The 13557-nt window shown below is 39.6% G+C and overlaps 1 protein-coding gene across 8 annotated transcripts in view; it reads right to left on the reverse strand.

The window, feature by feature from the left end:
* TBCD (tubulin folding cofactor D) overlaps positions 1 to 13557 on the reverse strand; it is a 248552-nt gene that overhangs the window by 184393 nt on the left and 50602 nt on the right. For all 8 annotated transcript variants that reach the window (XM_039501345.1, XM_039501338.1, XM_039501339.1 and 5 more), the window contains exons 12-14: positions 11311 to 11371; positions 10742 to 10816; positions 4420 to 4514 (exon numbers count right to left, since the gene is read on the reverse strand). In XM_039501345.1, coding sequence (XP_039357279.1) covers positions 4420 to 4514; positions 10742 to 10816; positions 11311 to 11371 — 231 coding nt within the window. The remainder of the gene's footprint in view (positions 1 to 4419; positions 4515 to 10741; positions 10817 to 11310; positions 11372 to 13557) is intronic.

Consider the following 13557-nt stretch of genomic DNA (forward strand, 5'->3'; position numbering starts at 1 on the left):
CATTTTCATGCTTGTGCAAGCTTGCTTGCAGCTTTCTTCTCAAGTCCACTTAATGGAAAGGACAGACCTGAGCAACTGGCTGATCTCCTCCAGCCTATTCATTACTGACTCTTTTATATATTTTCATAGCCAAAATTCTTATTTTATAAAAACCATGTTCTCTTACCACCATGCCTCCAAAATTCCCACTGCCCTTCTCAGGATCTCCTTCCACACTGAAAACAGTCTATTCTTACTCTATCTATTCTAATCCCAAGCCTTTTAAAAAAAAAATCCATTTCAGGACTTCATCTTCCACCCACCTATTACTCATTTTGCTTAATGGCCTTCTGTGAGGAACTTCACCAAAGGCCATTTTAAACTATACCCACCAGTTCTCCTTTACCTGTTTCAATTTTCAGTAGTGTTCTGAGTTAAAAAAGGCATGGTTCATACTTAGAGGTTAAATTCTAGTTTGCCCACTATATTCAGACTGATGCTTTATAACTAACTAGCTAAACTTTTCTCATTTTTTTTCTTGTTATTTAAAGCAAGATTTACCAACCTACAATTCCCCAAACCACTATCAGCACTTTTGTTTACAATAGATGGATACAATGTTGACCCACCTTCCTGAAGATTAGTTCTTTTCTAATGATAAAGTATATGTTTTTCGTAAGTAGAACAGATACTTCGCTCCGTAGATCATTAAAGCTCTTGTATGAAATGTCTTCAGCTCAGGGTGGTGTCATTTATTTTCTCAAGTTATTCTACATCTTTAATATCCACCCACCCTAGTTAGTGCCTTATCGTCAGTCCCCGTAAGGAGTCCTCTTTAAAGGCAACCTGGTGTAGTATAATACACAGGGGGTGAGACACAGGAACATTTTATGCATGCTACTAACTTCTGTATCAGATAAGTGATGGTGATTGCAGAATGTTGAGAAACAGACAACAATCTACTAGACAGTAATAATGGGAAATTCAATTACTGGTATAAACTTACTGAATGTCATATCAGGATATGGTTTAGAGAAGTTATGTCTCCATATTATCACCTATTGCTTCGTGAAACAGTTTGTTCTGGGCCCTAAAAGAGGAGAGGTTACTCTTGACTAGAGCTGGTTGAAATTCAAGATTTCCAATCCAGGAGAAATTTTGACATTTTGTAGTTTTCTTTCATACTAAATCAGAACAAAGTCGAAATTTTGAAATTTCCCACCAAGTTGTTTTGACAAGATGAAAGTGTTTCATTGACAGTATATCGAAACAAAAACTCTAAATGAAGTGCTTCAGCCTTATATAAACAAAGCACTTGAGTGATTTTTCATGGCAAATTTTTCAACCAGCTCTTAAGTGTGCTTTGCATCCTGATGTTTGAAACTGCAGTAGGTCAATGCACACTAGGGAACTTTTTATATGGCAGCAGAACAGTCCATATGGAGAGTTAGTGCACAACACACTGACGCAATGTAGATTTATATCCCAGCTTGCCGTGCAGTAAGTGCTCATGTACACATGCACTTAGTCTGAGTCACCCAGGAGTTGGTTCAGAAGTATGGTTGCACAAGCAGATCACAGTAGGAGTGGATGATGATACTCTTGAGCAATTCCATTCTTTACTCAACAAGTATTCACAGAAGGTGGGAAAGGACAGATGCGTCTTCCTCCTAAAGGAACTGTATGCAGTGCATCTTGTCTCCCTTGCCTGTGCAGTATGCATACAGGGAGCTGCTTAAAGGGTTACTGAAGAGATACAGAATCTGATATTTTCAGAATGCTGATAAACATCCAGTGCTGTTGAGTTCCTGGCCCAATGTTTGGGGGAAAGTGAGGCATCAAGGAGAGCTAGCTGCCTGAAGCTTAAACCAGCTAAGATTGAGATTGTGACACTGATTAGCTAGGAGAAGCAACTGGAAGATATGGAAATTATAACATCTCTTTTAATTGAGGACATACCCTTCATTTGTGACTTATATTTGCAACCCAGAGGGTAGGACTGGGGCCCTAGTCGCTGTAAAATGATCAAATAGCAGCAGTGTCCAGGATTTTTTTTTTCTAATCTGTGTCTACCGAGAGATTGTGACCATTTATTTCAGATGTAGACCTTGCTACCATAAGCCATGCTTTTTTCATCTCAAGACTGGATTACTGTAATGCACTCTTATACGGTAGTACACCTTACATCAACGTGGCAAGACAGAGCAGCCCACTTATAAAGCAGGATTTTTTGTGAGAAAGCATGACTTCTGTGCAGCATATCCTGCACTGGCTGCCTTCAGGGTTGAGTTTGAAAATGTAGGTTTTGATCTACAAAGCCCTAAATGGAAAGGAGGGGAGGAAAAAGGGGGTTGGTGTTGTTGTGAACCTGTTACAGGGCCCTGTTAAAGACCAACACTATATTATTTTATCAAGGTTCATTTTGAGGATATAGGTGTTCAATTGTTTAAATAAGAGTATCGTAGACAGAAATATAAAGACAACTATATCATAAGCAGGAATTCTGCAGGAGAGTCATTACATTCTCAGATCACAAAATGTAGATGTGCAATCAAAATAAACAGGTTCCTGCAAAGCATAATTTTTTTTTCTTTCCATCTTTCTTTATCCCTCAGAATGTCCATGAAACAATTTGATGGTCAAAAACCCACAGATTAATACATATATAGCCCATGCATAAGATTTACTGATGTTTGTAATGTTAACATCTATGTGGAGGAGGTATAACTGTCATCCCCACTTCATACATGTTGAAAGCTGAGGCTAAGAGGTAAAGTGATGCGGCTGAATGTCATACAGCAAATTACTGGCAGAGCCAGGATTCCAACCAACCACATTTGATTCCAAACTTCCTGGAACCCCTTAATTTACAGTTGACATTCTCCATATTATTACTGAAAAATGTTGCATTATCAGGCTATCAGACTCCAGATATAAAAAGTTTAAGACTCCAATTCTATAAGGACTTACAAACATGCTTAACTTTTTGAGTTCAATGGTGCTATTCATGTACCTAACGTTAAGCATAATATATAAATTTGCAGGACTGGGGCCAAAGTAATTAGGTAGTGGTGTCAGCAGAAAGATATCTGCATGGTACCAAGATTTTCTGTGTAGGAGGAAAACCTCAAATTATATAGAAATAAAAAAAGGAGGCTCTGCCAATTTATGATAAGTGAACTATTTTAAGCAACGATAAAAAACCTCCTGTATTCCTGACTTATACAGCTTTGGCCTTTGTCATTTCATGGAGACAGAGAATGAAGAGGAGCAGTACTGAAATAAAAATAAAGAATCAATAGATTTTTCAAAATAGGACAAAAGATTGAGGCCATGAAGCTTTCACTGATGTGATACTGGAGCTTTTCTATACATATACTATGTACGGCCTTGAAAATTAACACTTTGTCCACTCTGTCTCAATCATTTCAACTATATGGCAAATTACTTGAGTAGTGAGGCAAGACAATTATTTCAAGTCAGTCCTCTACTCTAAGCAACTAAAACCAAAGTCTGGTGCCTGGAAATTTAGGCAAGTGCACAAAAATTGGTTAACGTAGAAAACTAGGCAAGCTTTTCTATTCAGCCTTACCTTTTTCCAGTACAAGTACTTCAACAACATCTGATAATCATTTTCAGCTGTTGGGTGGGAGCAGGTTGTTTCGTTCTCGGGGGGGGGGGGGGGTGAAGGGCAGTTTGTTTCAATTTGTATTTTACGTTTTCCTATATATAAACTCTGCCAAATTTCTTTACAAAACTTGGTAGATTAGAAGAATATGGTACTTTTTAGTAGTTAAAATACACACAAACAAAAAGAGTGTCCTTATCTCAAAGTGCTTACAATCTAATACCCTTGTGGTATTCGATTTTTAAGCACATAGACTCTTGCACTCTGCCCTGTCCCATGGTGCCCAAAAAATTCTTGCAACCATTACTGTGTATGAAATGCATGCAAAGATATTTCTACAAAATAACTAATGCCAATGTTACTGATTGCAGCAGTCAAATAATGACTAACAAATTACCAAAATTCTAATTTACACCAGGGTTTTCAATTCTGATTAAGTAGTACAGATTAATGCAAACTCTCAACCTAAATATGCAAGGTAACGTTCAATTAGTTAACTTGTGTATACACATAATTGAAAAGTAGAATAAATACAATAACAGACCTATAGTATATAAAACTATTATATACAGTCAAATTAATAAATCCTAGTAATTATTTGGGAGAGCAAATTTATTTATTTGGTTTTAAAGGAACACCCAGGACAATGAATTCTATTGACAAAGATGTCTTAAATGTCTTTCATGGATATGTTGCTACAGCCATTGCTAGTCCCACTTATGTCAGTGAACACAAGTCCCTTGCCAAATACACAGCTCTCATGCTATTATATAGTATTACTGTGTAGACTTATTGGGGTTCAAGAAACTTACCATCTGCGATTCGGGAAGGGAGTAACAACCCTCTCCTGCCTAATTCAGCCAGAGCCAGACATCCGCCATGCCAAGAATTGTCCGTTTCCTGGAAACTAATTTTAGAACACAGAAACACTGTTAAGTATAACTTGAGCTTTCCGGGGTTTATCATGTGTAATCCAAATCATTATTTGTCTACTGCAGTTTGTATTCACAGTACTAGAGTAGCCTTTTTTTTTTTTTTTTTTTAAATACAGGAACCACTGCATACATTTTTTTTAAATGTTTGTTCTTTCCTACTTTAACTACCGTGTTAATGGTGCAACTGTTAGCCTGAATAAATAACATTGTGCTTAAACCATTTATTGATCTACTCACCCTCATACAAATAAAAAGTTCAACTTCAGATACTCATGTGCTAATTATGATCAAATCTCCTAATCAAAAAGAAAACTATTTTCAGAAACCTGGTGCATGACAAAAACCAGGAGCATAAAATGGCTAGGTGGTACAATGTGTTAATAAAAAACAATGAGAAGTCCAAGATTAAACAGATTTATTTGGGCATAAGCTTTCATGGGTAAAAAACCACTTCTTCAGTATCTAAAGAAGCATTTTTTTTTACCCACGAAAGCTTATGCCCAAATAAATCTGCTAGTCTTTAACGTTCCACTGGACTCCTCGTTGTTTTTGTGGATAAAGACTAAAATGGCTACCCCTCTGATACTAGAGTGTGTTAATGTAATGGCATTCTATCTCTGGAAAAAACAAGTGCTTGTCTACATCTGAAGTAAAATATGAGAGTGTGGACTTCACACTAATCCATAGTGGATTTTTATCCACAATACAAAAAACATTGAACAAACTGGCATGACCTGCAGTGGCTGATAATTAAGATCTAGAACAAGAATAGCAGAAGTGGTTCAAGATTTAGGCACATTTGCAGAAATGGCAGAAACAAATATTGGGGGGGGGGGCGGGCTTGTACAATGCATCATCATATTCACACAAACATTTTATTTTATATTAAGTTAATAATAAGAAAGAAAACCTAAAAACAATGATACCAGTGAAAATTCTAAAATTTTCATTGGAAATCCTACAAATTTAAGATCCTCTAGGATCTTCCGTACATTCACTTTTAATGTTTTGTAATAGTACAATATTTACAAAGAGTAGTTTCTTTGAATGACACGAATCAGAGCATAAATCTAATTTTTTAAAACAAAAACAAAAATACATAGTTATAGCCACGATCAGAATATGCATTCTGGCGGAGATTGTCAAAGGTGCCCCAGGGAGTTGGGCACGTTGGCCTCCTCTGCAAATCCCAGCACCTCAGTACAGGTAAATAAATATCTGCATTACTCAGTGCTTTCAAATAAATACAAAAGTATTCATTACAAGTATCTTCAATCAGTAACAACTCAAATACTTAAATTAGGCATAGATTATGTGGATTATGGATCCCTATCAAAAATCTCACCACCACCATCATTCATCTCAAACATGTCTGAAAAACAAACTATAAGGTAGGCCCCTTTTAAAGTCATGTATTGAAATATATTTTATCATATATCTGTGCAGTTTCAGAAAATATCTACAGATTATCTAACCATTTATTTTTACCTAATTTTGTTTAATTTTTCTTATTATTCATAACATATTTCAAAATGACCCATTTTATATCTGGCAATAACTGGCTTTAAATTTATAAAAGAGTAGGGCCAACCAAAATACAAAATTAAAATTAAAATCCCTATTGGTATTCAATTTTTTTAAGGTGAAATTCTGTGCAAAATTCACAGCAGATTTCTATTTTCCTTGCCTACAATACATCCTATTAGTGTCTGTAAAAAAGGAAGTCACCTATTTATCAATCAGATTATTCATCACCCAGATCTGAAAAACAGATCTTTAAAACAAACAAAAAAATGAAAACACAGCAACTAACTACAGGCCTTTGAAGTGCAAGTATAATTTATAGAGTGGTATTGAGACCTGGTGTTTGAGGGGCTTCATCTCCTACAGAGAAGGGGACAGGCCAAACCTGAGTGGCGCTGTGACCACATGTGCCAGTTCGCAACACCTGGACAAGAGCAGACCCAGCACTGCAGCACAGGAGCCACTGCTGCATAGTGAGCTCGCTCTCCAACCCCTCCGCCAGGCTGCACCTTCCAGCACCCCCACTATACTTTTGTGTATGTTGATGAAATAAAAAGTACCTTATTTAGTGACCTTTCTGTGACTTATTTTTTTTTCCCCATCCCTGATGTGAAAGTTTCCACGCCAAAATCATAACCTTACTAATAAGATATAGCAGAAGGGTGATCTAGTGCCAAGAATAGAGCCAGTGGCTGTAACTTGACATTCCCTGCAGAACAACCTGGGGTGGGGAAAGAATACCCTATCAGCACTTGGTACTGCCTCCAGTAGCACCCTGAACCACCAGAGGTCACTGCAATTGGTCGCTAATCTTCCCCCCTCCTCATCCTCTTGGTATGAGCTTTTGCTTCTACTCAGTGATTCCAGAGAAATTCCATTCAGGCTGATGAAAGACTAGAGAAAAAAAAGACTTCACTCCTTTTCAAGAGCAGCTCTTACAAACCCTGTCCCCTCTGCCTGTGCAGTCTCCACATAGCACCCTTTCTACACTGTCCTATCTCATAGTAATCCTGGCCACCAAGTTCATCATCTTCAATCCCACAACTGCCTGAGCAAAGCCAATGCAGCAGCACTGCAAGCTTCTCTTTGTTGAGGAGCATGTGGCACCGCAGCAAAGACAACTGGAAAGAGGAGATGGAACAGCACATCAGTGGCAGTTCAAAAATTTCTCTGTACTCAATACCAGGGCTGGAACTGCAGTTGATATGATGCTTCCTCATTAGCCCATGCCAAGGCAGACTGCAGTCCAGTTCAGTCCAGATCAGCACCACTAGTACAATCTCTCTGATCCGTTTTCCAGCTAAGCATACATCTTGAAATCAGTTTTGACATGGATTTTGTTGTTTATCAAAGTGTTAAATAGCAACACCCTGGAATATACAATTTTCAATCTGTACATTTGCACATTTCTCATGGAAATTCTTCATATTTCATACTGACTCAAGTTACTCTTGTTCAAGTAGATCAGTTCCATTCTCACTTCTGGGCTGGTCTACACTGGGGGGGGGTGTCGATGTAAGATACGCAACTTCAGCTACGAGAATAGCGTAGCTGAAGTCGACATATCTTATTTCGACTTACCTCCCATCCTCACGGCGCGGGATCGACTGCCGCGGCTCCCCCGTTGACTCCGCTTCCGCCTCTCGCCCTAGTGGAGTTCTGGAGTCAACGGGAAGCACGTGGGGATTGATTTAATGTGTCTACACAAGACGTGATAAATCCATCCGGAATAGATCAGTACCCGCCAATCTGGTGGGTAGTGTGGATGTACCCTTTATGTACATAAACTAGAGTATCTCATCTTTACTCTTCAATACAAGTAAATGTTTCACCATTGCCAGCTCATCACAAAATCCAAGATGGCAATCCTGTGAAGGAGAATCCAAGGAAGCAACTGAAGCTACTTATTACTTTGGATAGTTCTATGAATTTCAATTTACACTTAAGTTTATGAAATCTAGTTGTTAATTAGAATTCATCCAGACATCTAAAACATACAAACAGGCTGTGCTGAAATAGTAACTTAAAGATACCAAGCCTGAAGTTGGACTTATTGAAGAATTTTCTGTTCGGTCTACTTGCTAACCAGTTTGCCTTACCTAGTGCTGATTTACAAGTCCTGGTCTCTCTGCATAAGGTCTAGTTATATCCTCCAGCACAAAATGGATGCATACTTACTGGGTGTTCCCCCATAGCACTTTCCTTGCTACAATACAAAACAGAGGAAGTGTTTGACATGTGTCCGTTCTACACCAATTTCAGATGAGATCAGCCATGGAATGCTAAAATTATTGCCATTGCTGACTGAAGTCAATATTCCAACATTGTGTTAACCACCCTAAATAAGGGCATTTTTATTCTAGTCTTTTGGGAGAAGCCATGGGAGAATAATTGTGAAAAAAAGTCAAAGTAAAGTGCAAATTAGTAACTAAAATACATTTATACAATTAAGTCCAACTAACTAACCCTGCTTGTACTGTGTTAATAGCGGGCAGCTGTAACACTGCACCCCAAGCCCATCTCTCTCTGAATTTGATTTCTGAAATGTTTTGAGGTTGCGTTTTGTAGCTTTAAAAAAAAAAAAAACCACCTTGAGGGAAGGTAAAGCTTTCTAACCCTGGAGCAATGAAACATCTCATTGATCCAGTTCTCTGTGTGTTGACACAGTGTGGTTGCTTAGCCACCTAAGCTGGACAATTTTTTAATTGGGCAGCTCAAGATTCTAAGTGAAACTGGTTCACATGCTTAGTATCACATTAATTCCACAGGCCCAAAAAAAAAAAGTCCCACAGAATATCAGCTATGATGGTGGTTTAAAAAAAAAAAAAATGTTGATGGAGGGAAGGGGGAGAAGAATCACAGAATTTGTGACTCACATATGATTGATGCTGCTTTTTTCTATGAATTAAATTAGTTCCTCCTGTTTTTTTTTTATTCTTCTTAGTCACTTACTCTCTGGTCTGAAGTGTAATATATAATGTGGTTTCCCTCTTCTTGAGCCAGACAAAAATACATTTTCTACCTATTTTGATTGACATTCTATGAGACCATTATTGCTAACAGTCTCTAAGTATCCTCAGAGATTTTAAAAAGGTACATCAAGTTCTTCGTCCCCAGAGTGAGATTATCTGAGTATAAACTATTTCCAAATCTACTCCAACATTAAAAAAATAAAGCAGATAAGACTCAGTTTCCTGCTACACAAAGGGAATGTCTATTTGGTGAGTTACTGTGCAGCAAACTGGGGTGTAAATCTACAATGTTCCAGCCTGTTGCAGACTAACTGGCTGTGTATGCCCTCCTATCATGCGCTAAAGTTCCATACTGTCCTTTCATACAATCACAGAGTATTAGGGTTGGAAGGGACCTCAGGAGGTCATCTAGTCCAACTCGCTGCTCAAAGCAGGACCAATCCCCAGATAGATTTTTGCCCCAAATCCCTAAATGGCCCCGTCAAGGATTGAACTCACAACCCAGGTTTTAGCAGGCCAATGCTCAAACCACTAAGCTATTCTCCCCTGCCTCCCCATTTTGAACTACTGCTGTTTCATTCTTAGACATTTCTTTATTTGAATACTCCCATTATAGGAAATTCTTACATATGTTTTATTTAGGTTACAAATGGTAATCTGCAAGCCAACATCTGACACACAGTTACTACACTCCTTAAATTGTTCCTGGGCATGCTAGAAGCTACATACAAAAGAAAAAAAAACAAAACACATATCTAAGGAGGAACATTTAATACTGACTAGATGCTTGCAAAGTTGCCTACATTGAGTAACAAAAGGTAGGTATGGATCCTGTATGCAATATGCTGATATAGTTTTTAGCAAGACAATCATGATCATACACTTCCACCTCAAGAAGCCAAGCATTACTTCTGAACGTTTAACTCTAGGACAAGTAACCTGTAAACCAAACGTACATGTACTCCTCAGCTTTTCTGCTGATTTTAAACACAATAGGCAACTTTGGATGGGAAGAAAAGGGTTTCATATCAATTTAGTTTTCACATATGCAACAATTCTGCTCTTACATGTACAAGAAAACATTCCATCTTTCTTTTTATACTTCTGAATCAATTTTTCAGTGTTCATGAACACAATACATCAGCACTAGCCAGAGCCACAAACAGTGTAGGAGGACACTGTTCAAACTTTCCCACACTGCTCTGCCAAGGTACCTCACCCCTGACCTGAAACATGTCACATTGCAAATCACAGCAAATTATGCCTACATTATTTGCTGTGTGAAGAAATATTCACTAGATACTAGGATAGGAAAGACCACCAAGTTCAATTTCACATATAGCATGTCATAACTTGAACACAGATCTGTCATGAAAAAAATCAGTGCACTAATCCAAATCACCTCCTACCACCACAAAATTATGTTCTATTCTTTCTATGAGACCCTAACAATGGGGTCCAAACTTGCATGAACATTAAAGTTCCAAAAGTACTTTTCACACATGTAGGTGTTTGCCCGTGCCCTTGGCCAAAATTCAAGTTCTCCTTATTGTTTCATATGTGCTCTGGGCCAGGTGCCTGCCTGAATGTTGCCCTCCCACTCCAGAAACAGCCACATGGCTGCTGTAAAATAATGTACACAGTACAGGAGAATATTGAGATACAAGGATGCAAGCCATTGCATAAATACAAAATAGCATTACCTAAAGCAGTCCAACAGAGACCCAACCACATCATCAGCTAACTCTTTTGGAAGCCTTCCAGTTATTCTCCCAATCCTGGAAAAAAAAATAAAGTGATTTGTTGTATAAATTACAGTAATTTAAGATACACGTTTACACTAAGATAACAGGATTCAAACTACAGATGACACACTGCATTATTTCAACGGTGTCACACTAGGACACAAACGTCAGGCTACAAGCTAAAAAGCTACAAAATAACGTGCCTAACAAAGAAATAAGATTTTCAAATGGAAAAGAAGAAAATGTGGACTAGCCAACTGGGGAAAAAACACTATTGCAAAAAAGCTCCAAGTAAAATCCTTTCACATCATTCCAATCTCAACCCTAGTTGAAATTTCCTAGTTCGTTGCCCAACATCCACCTCCATCCAAGAACACTAGCACACATGGGCTCCATGTCATCACTTCTGCTACAACCATCATAAATAACTAATAACACTAAGAAAACAACATGCAATTATTTCGCCCTGGGAAACATTCAGGTGTTATGTTAATCTATTAGTTTTAAATTAAATAGAAGAAACCTACCCTTTTGCAGCAGACCATCTGACAATGGTGTCTTTGTCTTTCAATCCAATCAGCAATTGTTCTGTAGAGAATATTAATTTTAAACAAAGCAGATTACCCCAAGTTCTTTAGAGCAATTCTCCTACACTGTTCAAAACTCACTTCCCTATTATCACAACCAGCTCTTAATTTAAATCAAAACATTTGTATCCATACTTCTTGTGTTTGTGACAAGAATGAAATTTGAAGCCACAAAAATCAAACAAGTGGTATAAGTGCTTTCTGAACAGATAGTCTGTGTGCTAAATTACAGAGCTACCAAGGATATAGCTACTTTGCACTCAGGTGGTGCGACTGCAGCACATGTAGCCATCCCGAGATAGCTTTAATCTAGCTAGCTTGGATAACAATACCAGTGAAGCCAGGGCAGCAAAGGCTAGCTCTTAAGTACATACCCAGGATGGGGTCCCAGGCAGGCTGGTACAGCTCAATCAGCTAGCCCATGATACCACAGTGTCACTGGTATTGCTACCCAAGCTAGATAGTTCAAAGATAGCTTGGGTAATGTCTACAGGCGCTTCAGCCATACCTCTGCTTGCAGTGCACACATAACCCTATGTCTGCTTTTGCATATCTTGGCTGAGGCCCTGAGGCAAAGGTGATGGGGGGGGGGGAGAGACAGGACAGGGACAGGCACTCAGTTGGAAGGCTACAATGTCCTGCCAGAGAGCCTACACAACAGTTAGCACCAGGCAGGCAGGCAGACAGACAGAGCCTCTTCAGCACTAGCCAGAGAAGAATATGGCCAAATGATTCAGGGAATACAATGAATCCACACATCTCTCTTGCCTATACTGTCTATGCTATTACAGAACCCAGACCATAATTAAAAGCAGCTCCCACTATGCAATCTCCCAAAATACTACTGTCATGGAAGGTGCAGAGCCAATGGGGTTATCCCAGGGTGATGACTCCCAATAATGCATAGCAGGCTTTTGCCAATTGAGAGTCTATCACAGTCCCTATTAACTCGTCTGACTGTGATGGGGAGAGAGATAATTTCTTGTAGTTCACAACAAGGGACTTCTGGACAAACAAGAGGACGACATACTCTAGGGCTATCTCTGTCTCCTGCGGAAACCTGCCTCTGACCAGCCAATCATCTACGTACAGGTAGACGTGGATGCCCTGTTTCCTTAAGCATAGTGCTACCACCTCTAAACCATTTCATGAAGAATCTGAGGGTATGGCTACACTTGAGATTTGCAGTGCTGGTGGAGGCTTTCCAGCGCTGCAATTAGTAAGTGTCCACACCTGCAGGGCACATCCAGCGCTGCAACTCCCTGGCTGCAGCGCTGGCCGTACACCTGGGTCTGCCTGGGGAATAAGCATTGCAGCGCTGGTGATCCAGCGCTGGTCGTAAAGTGTGGCCACACACCAGCGCTGCTATTGGCCTCCAGGGTATTAGGAGATATCCCAGAATGCTTTTAACCCCTTTGTTTTGTTATGCAGCCTCTCTTTGTTTTGTTGTGAACGCGGCTTATCTAAAAAAACAAACACAGCTCCTGTTTGCTGTGATCAATCTGTGAACAACCAAATGAGATGTCCCCCCTGCCTGCCTGATTCACAGGGGTTGAGTGTTTGCTTTTCGCTTGAGGAGAGAAACAGCAGCGAGAAAGGGAGTCGGCAGCTGCTCATCTGGTCTGCAGGCTGTTTGCAGTTAACACTAAGAGGTCAGAAAAAGTTTCTGATTTTGCAAAAGCAGGGAGCCGATTCACAGTGTCGGCTCCAAAAATCCACTCTCTCTCTCTCTCCTCTGCTCCCTGTCACACTACACTCCACCCCACCCCACCCTACCCCCCTTTTGAAAAGCACGTTGCTGCCGCTTGAACGCTGGGATAGCTGCCCATAATGCATCACTCCCAACAGTGCTGCAAATGCTGCAACTGTGGCCACCTCAGCCAGCACTCCCAACGCTGCAACTCTCAAGTGTAGCCATACCCTCAGTAACGTTGAGAGTCTAAATGGCAGTACCTTGTACTGGTAATAGTTGGGCCTCACTGTGAATCTTAGGTACTTCCTCTGGGTTGGGTAGAATGGCTATGTGGAGGTACATGCCACACACATCAAGAGCCACAAACCAGTACTGAACTTGAAGAGATGGGGTGATGGAGGCAAGCATTACCATCCTGAACCTGAGATGGCTTATGTATTTGTTGAGTCTCCCCAGGATAAAAATATTCTGAAGAAGAACAGGTAAGAAAATAG

The sequence above is a fragment of the Mauremys reevesii genome, linkage group 15, assembly GCF_016161935.1.
Source record: "Mauremys reevesii isolate NIE-2019 linkage group 15, ASM1616193v1, whole genome shotgun sequence".
Taxonomy (NCBI): domain Eukaryota; kingdom Metazoa; phylum Chordata; order Testudines; family Geoemydidae; genus Mauremys; species Mauremys reevesii.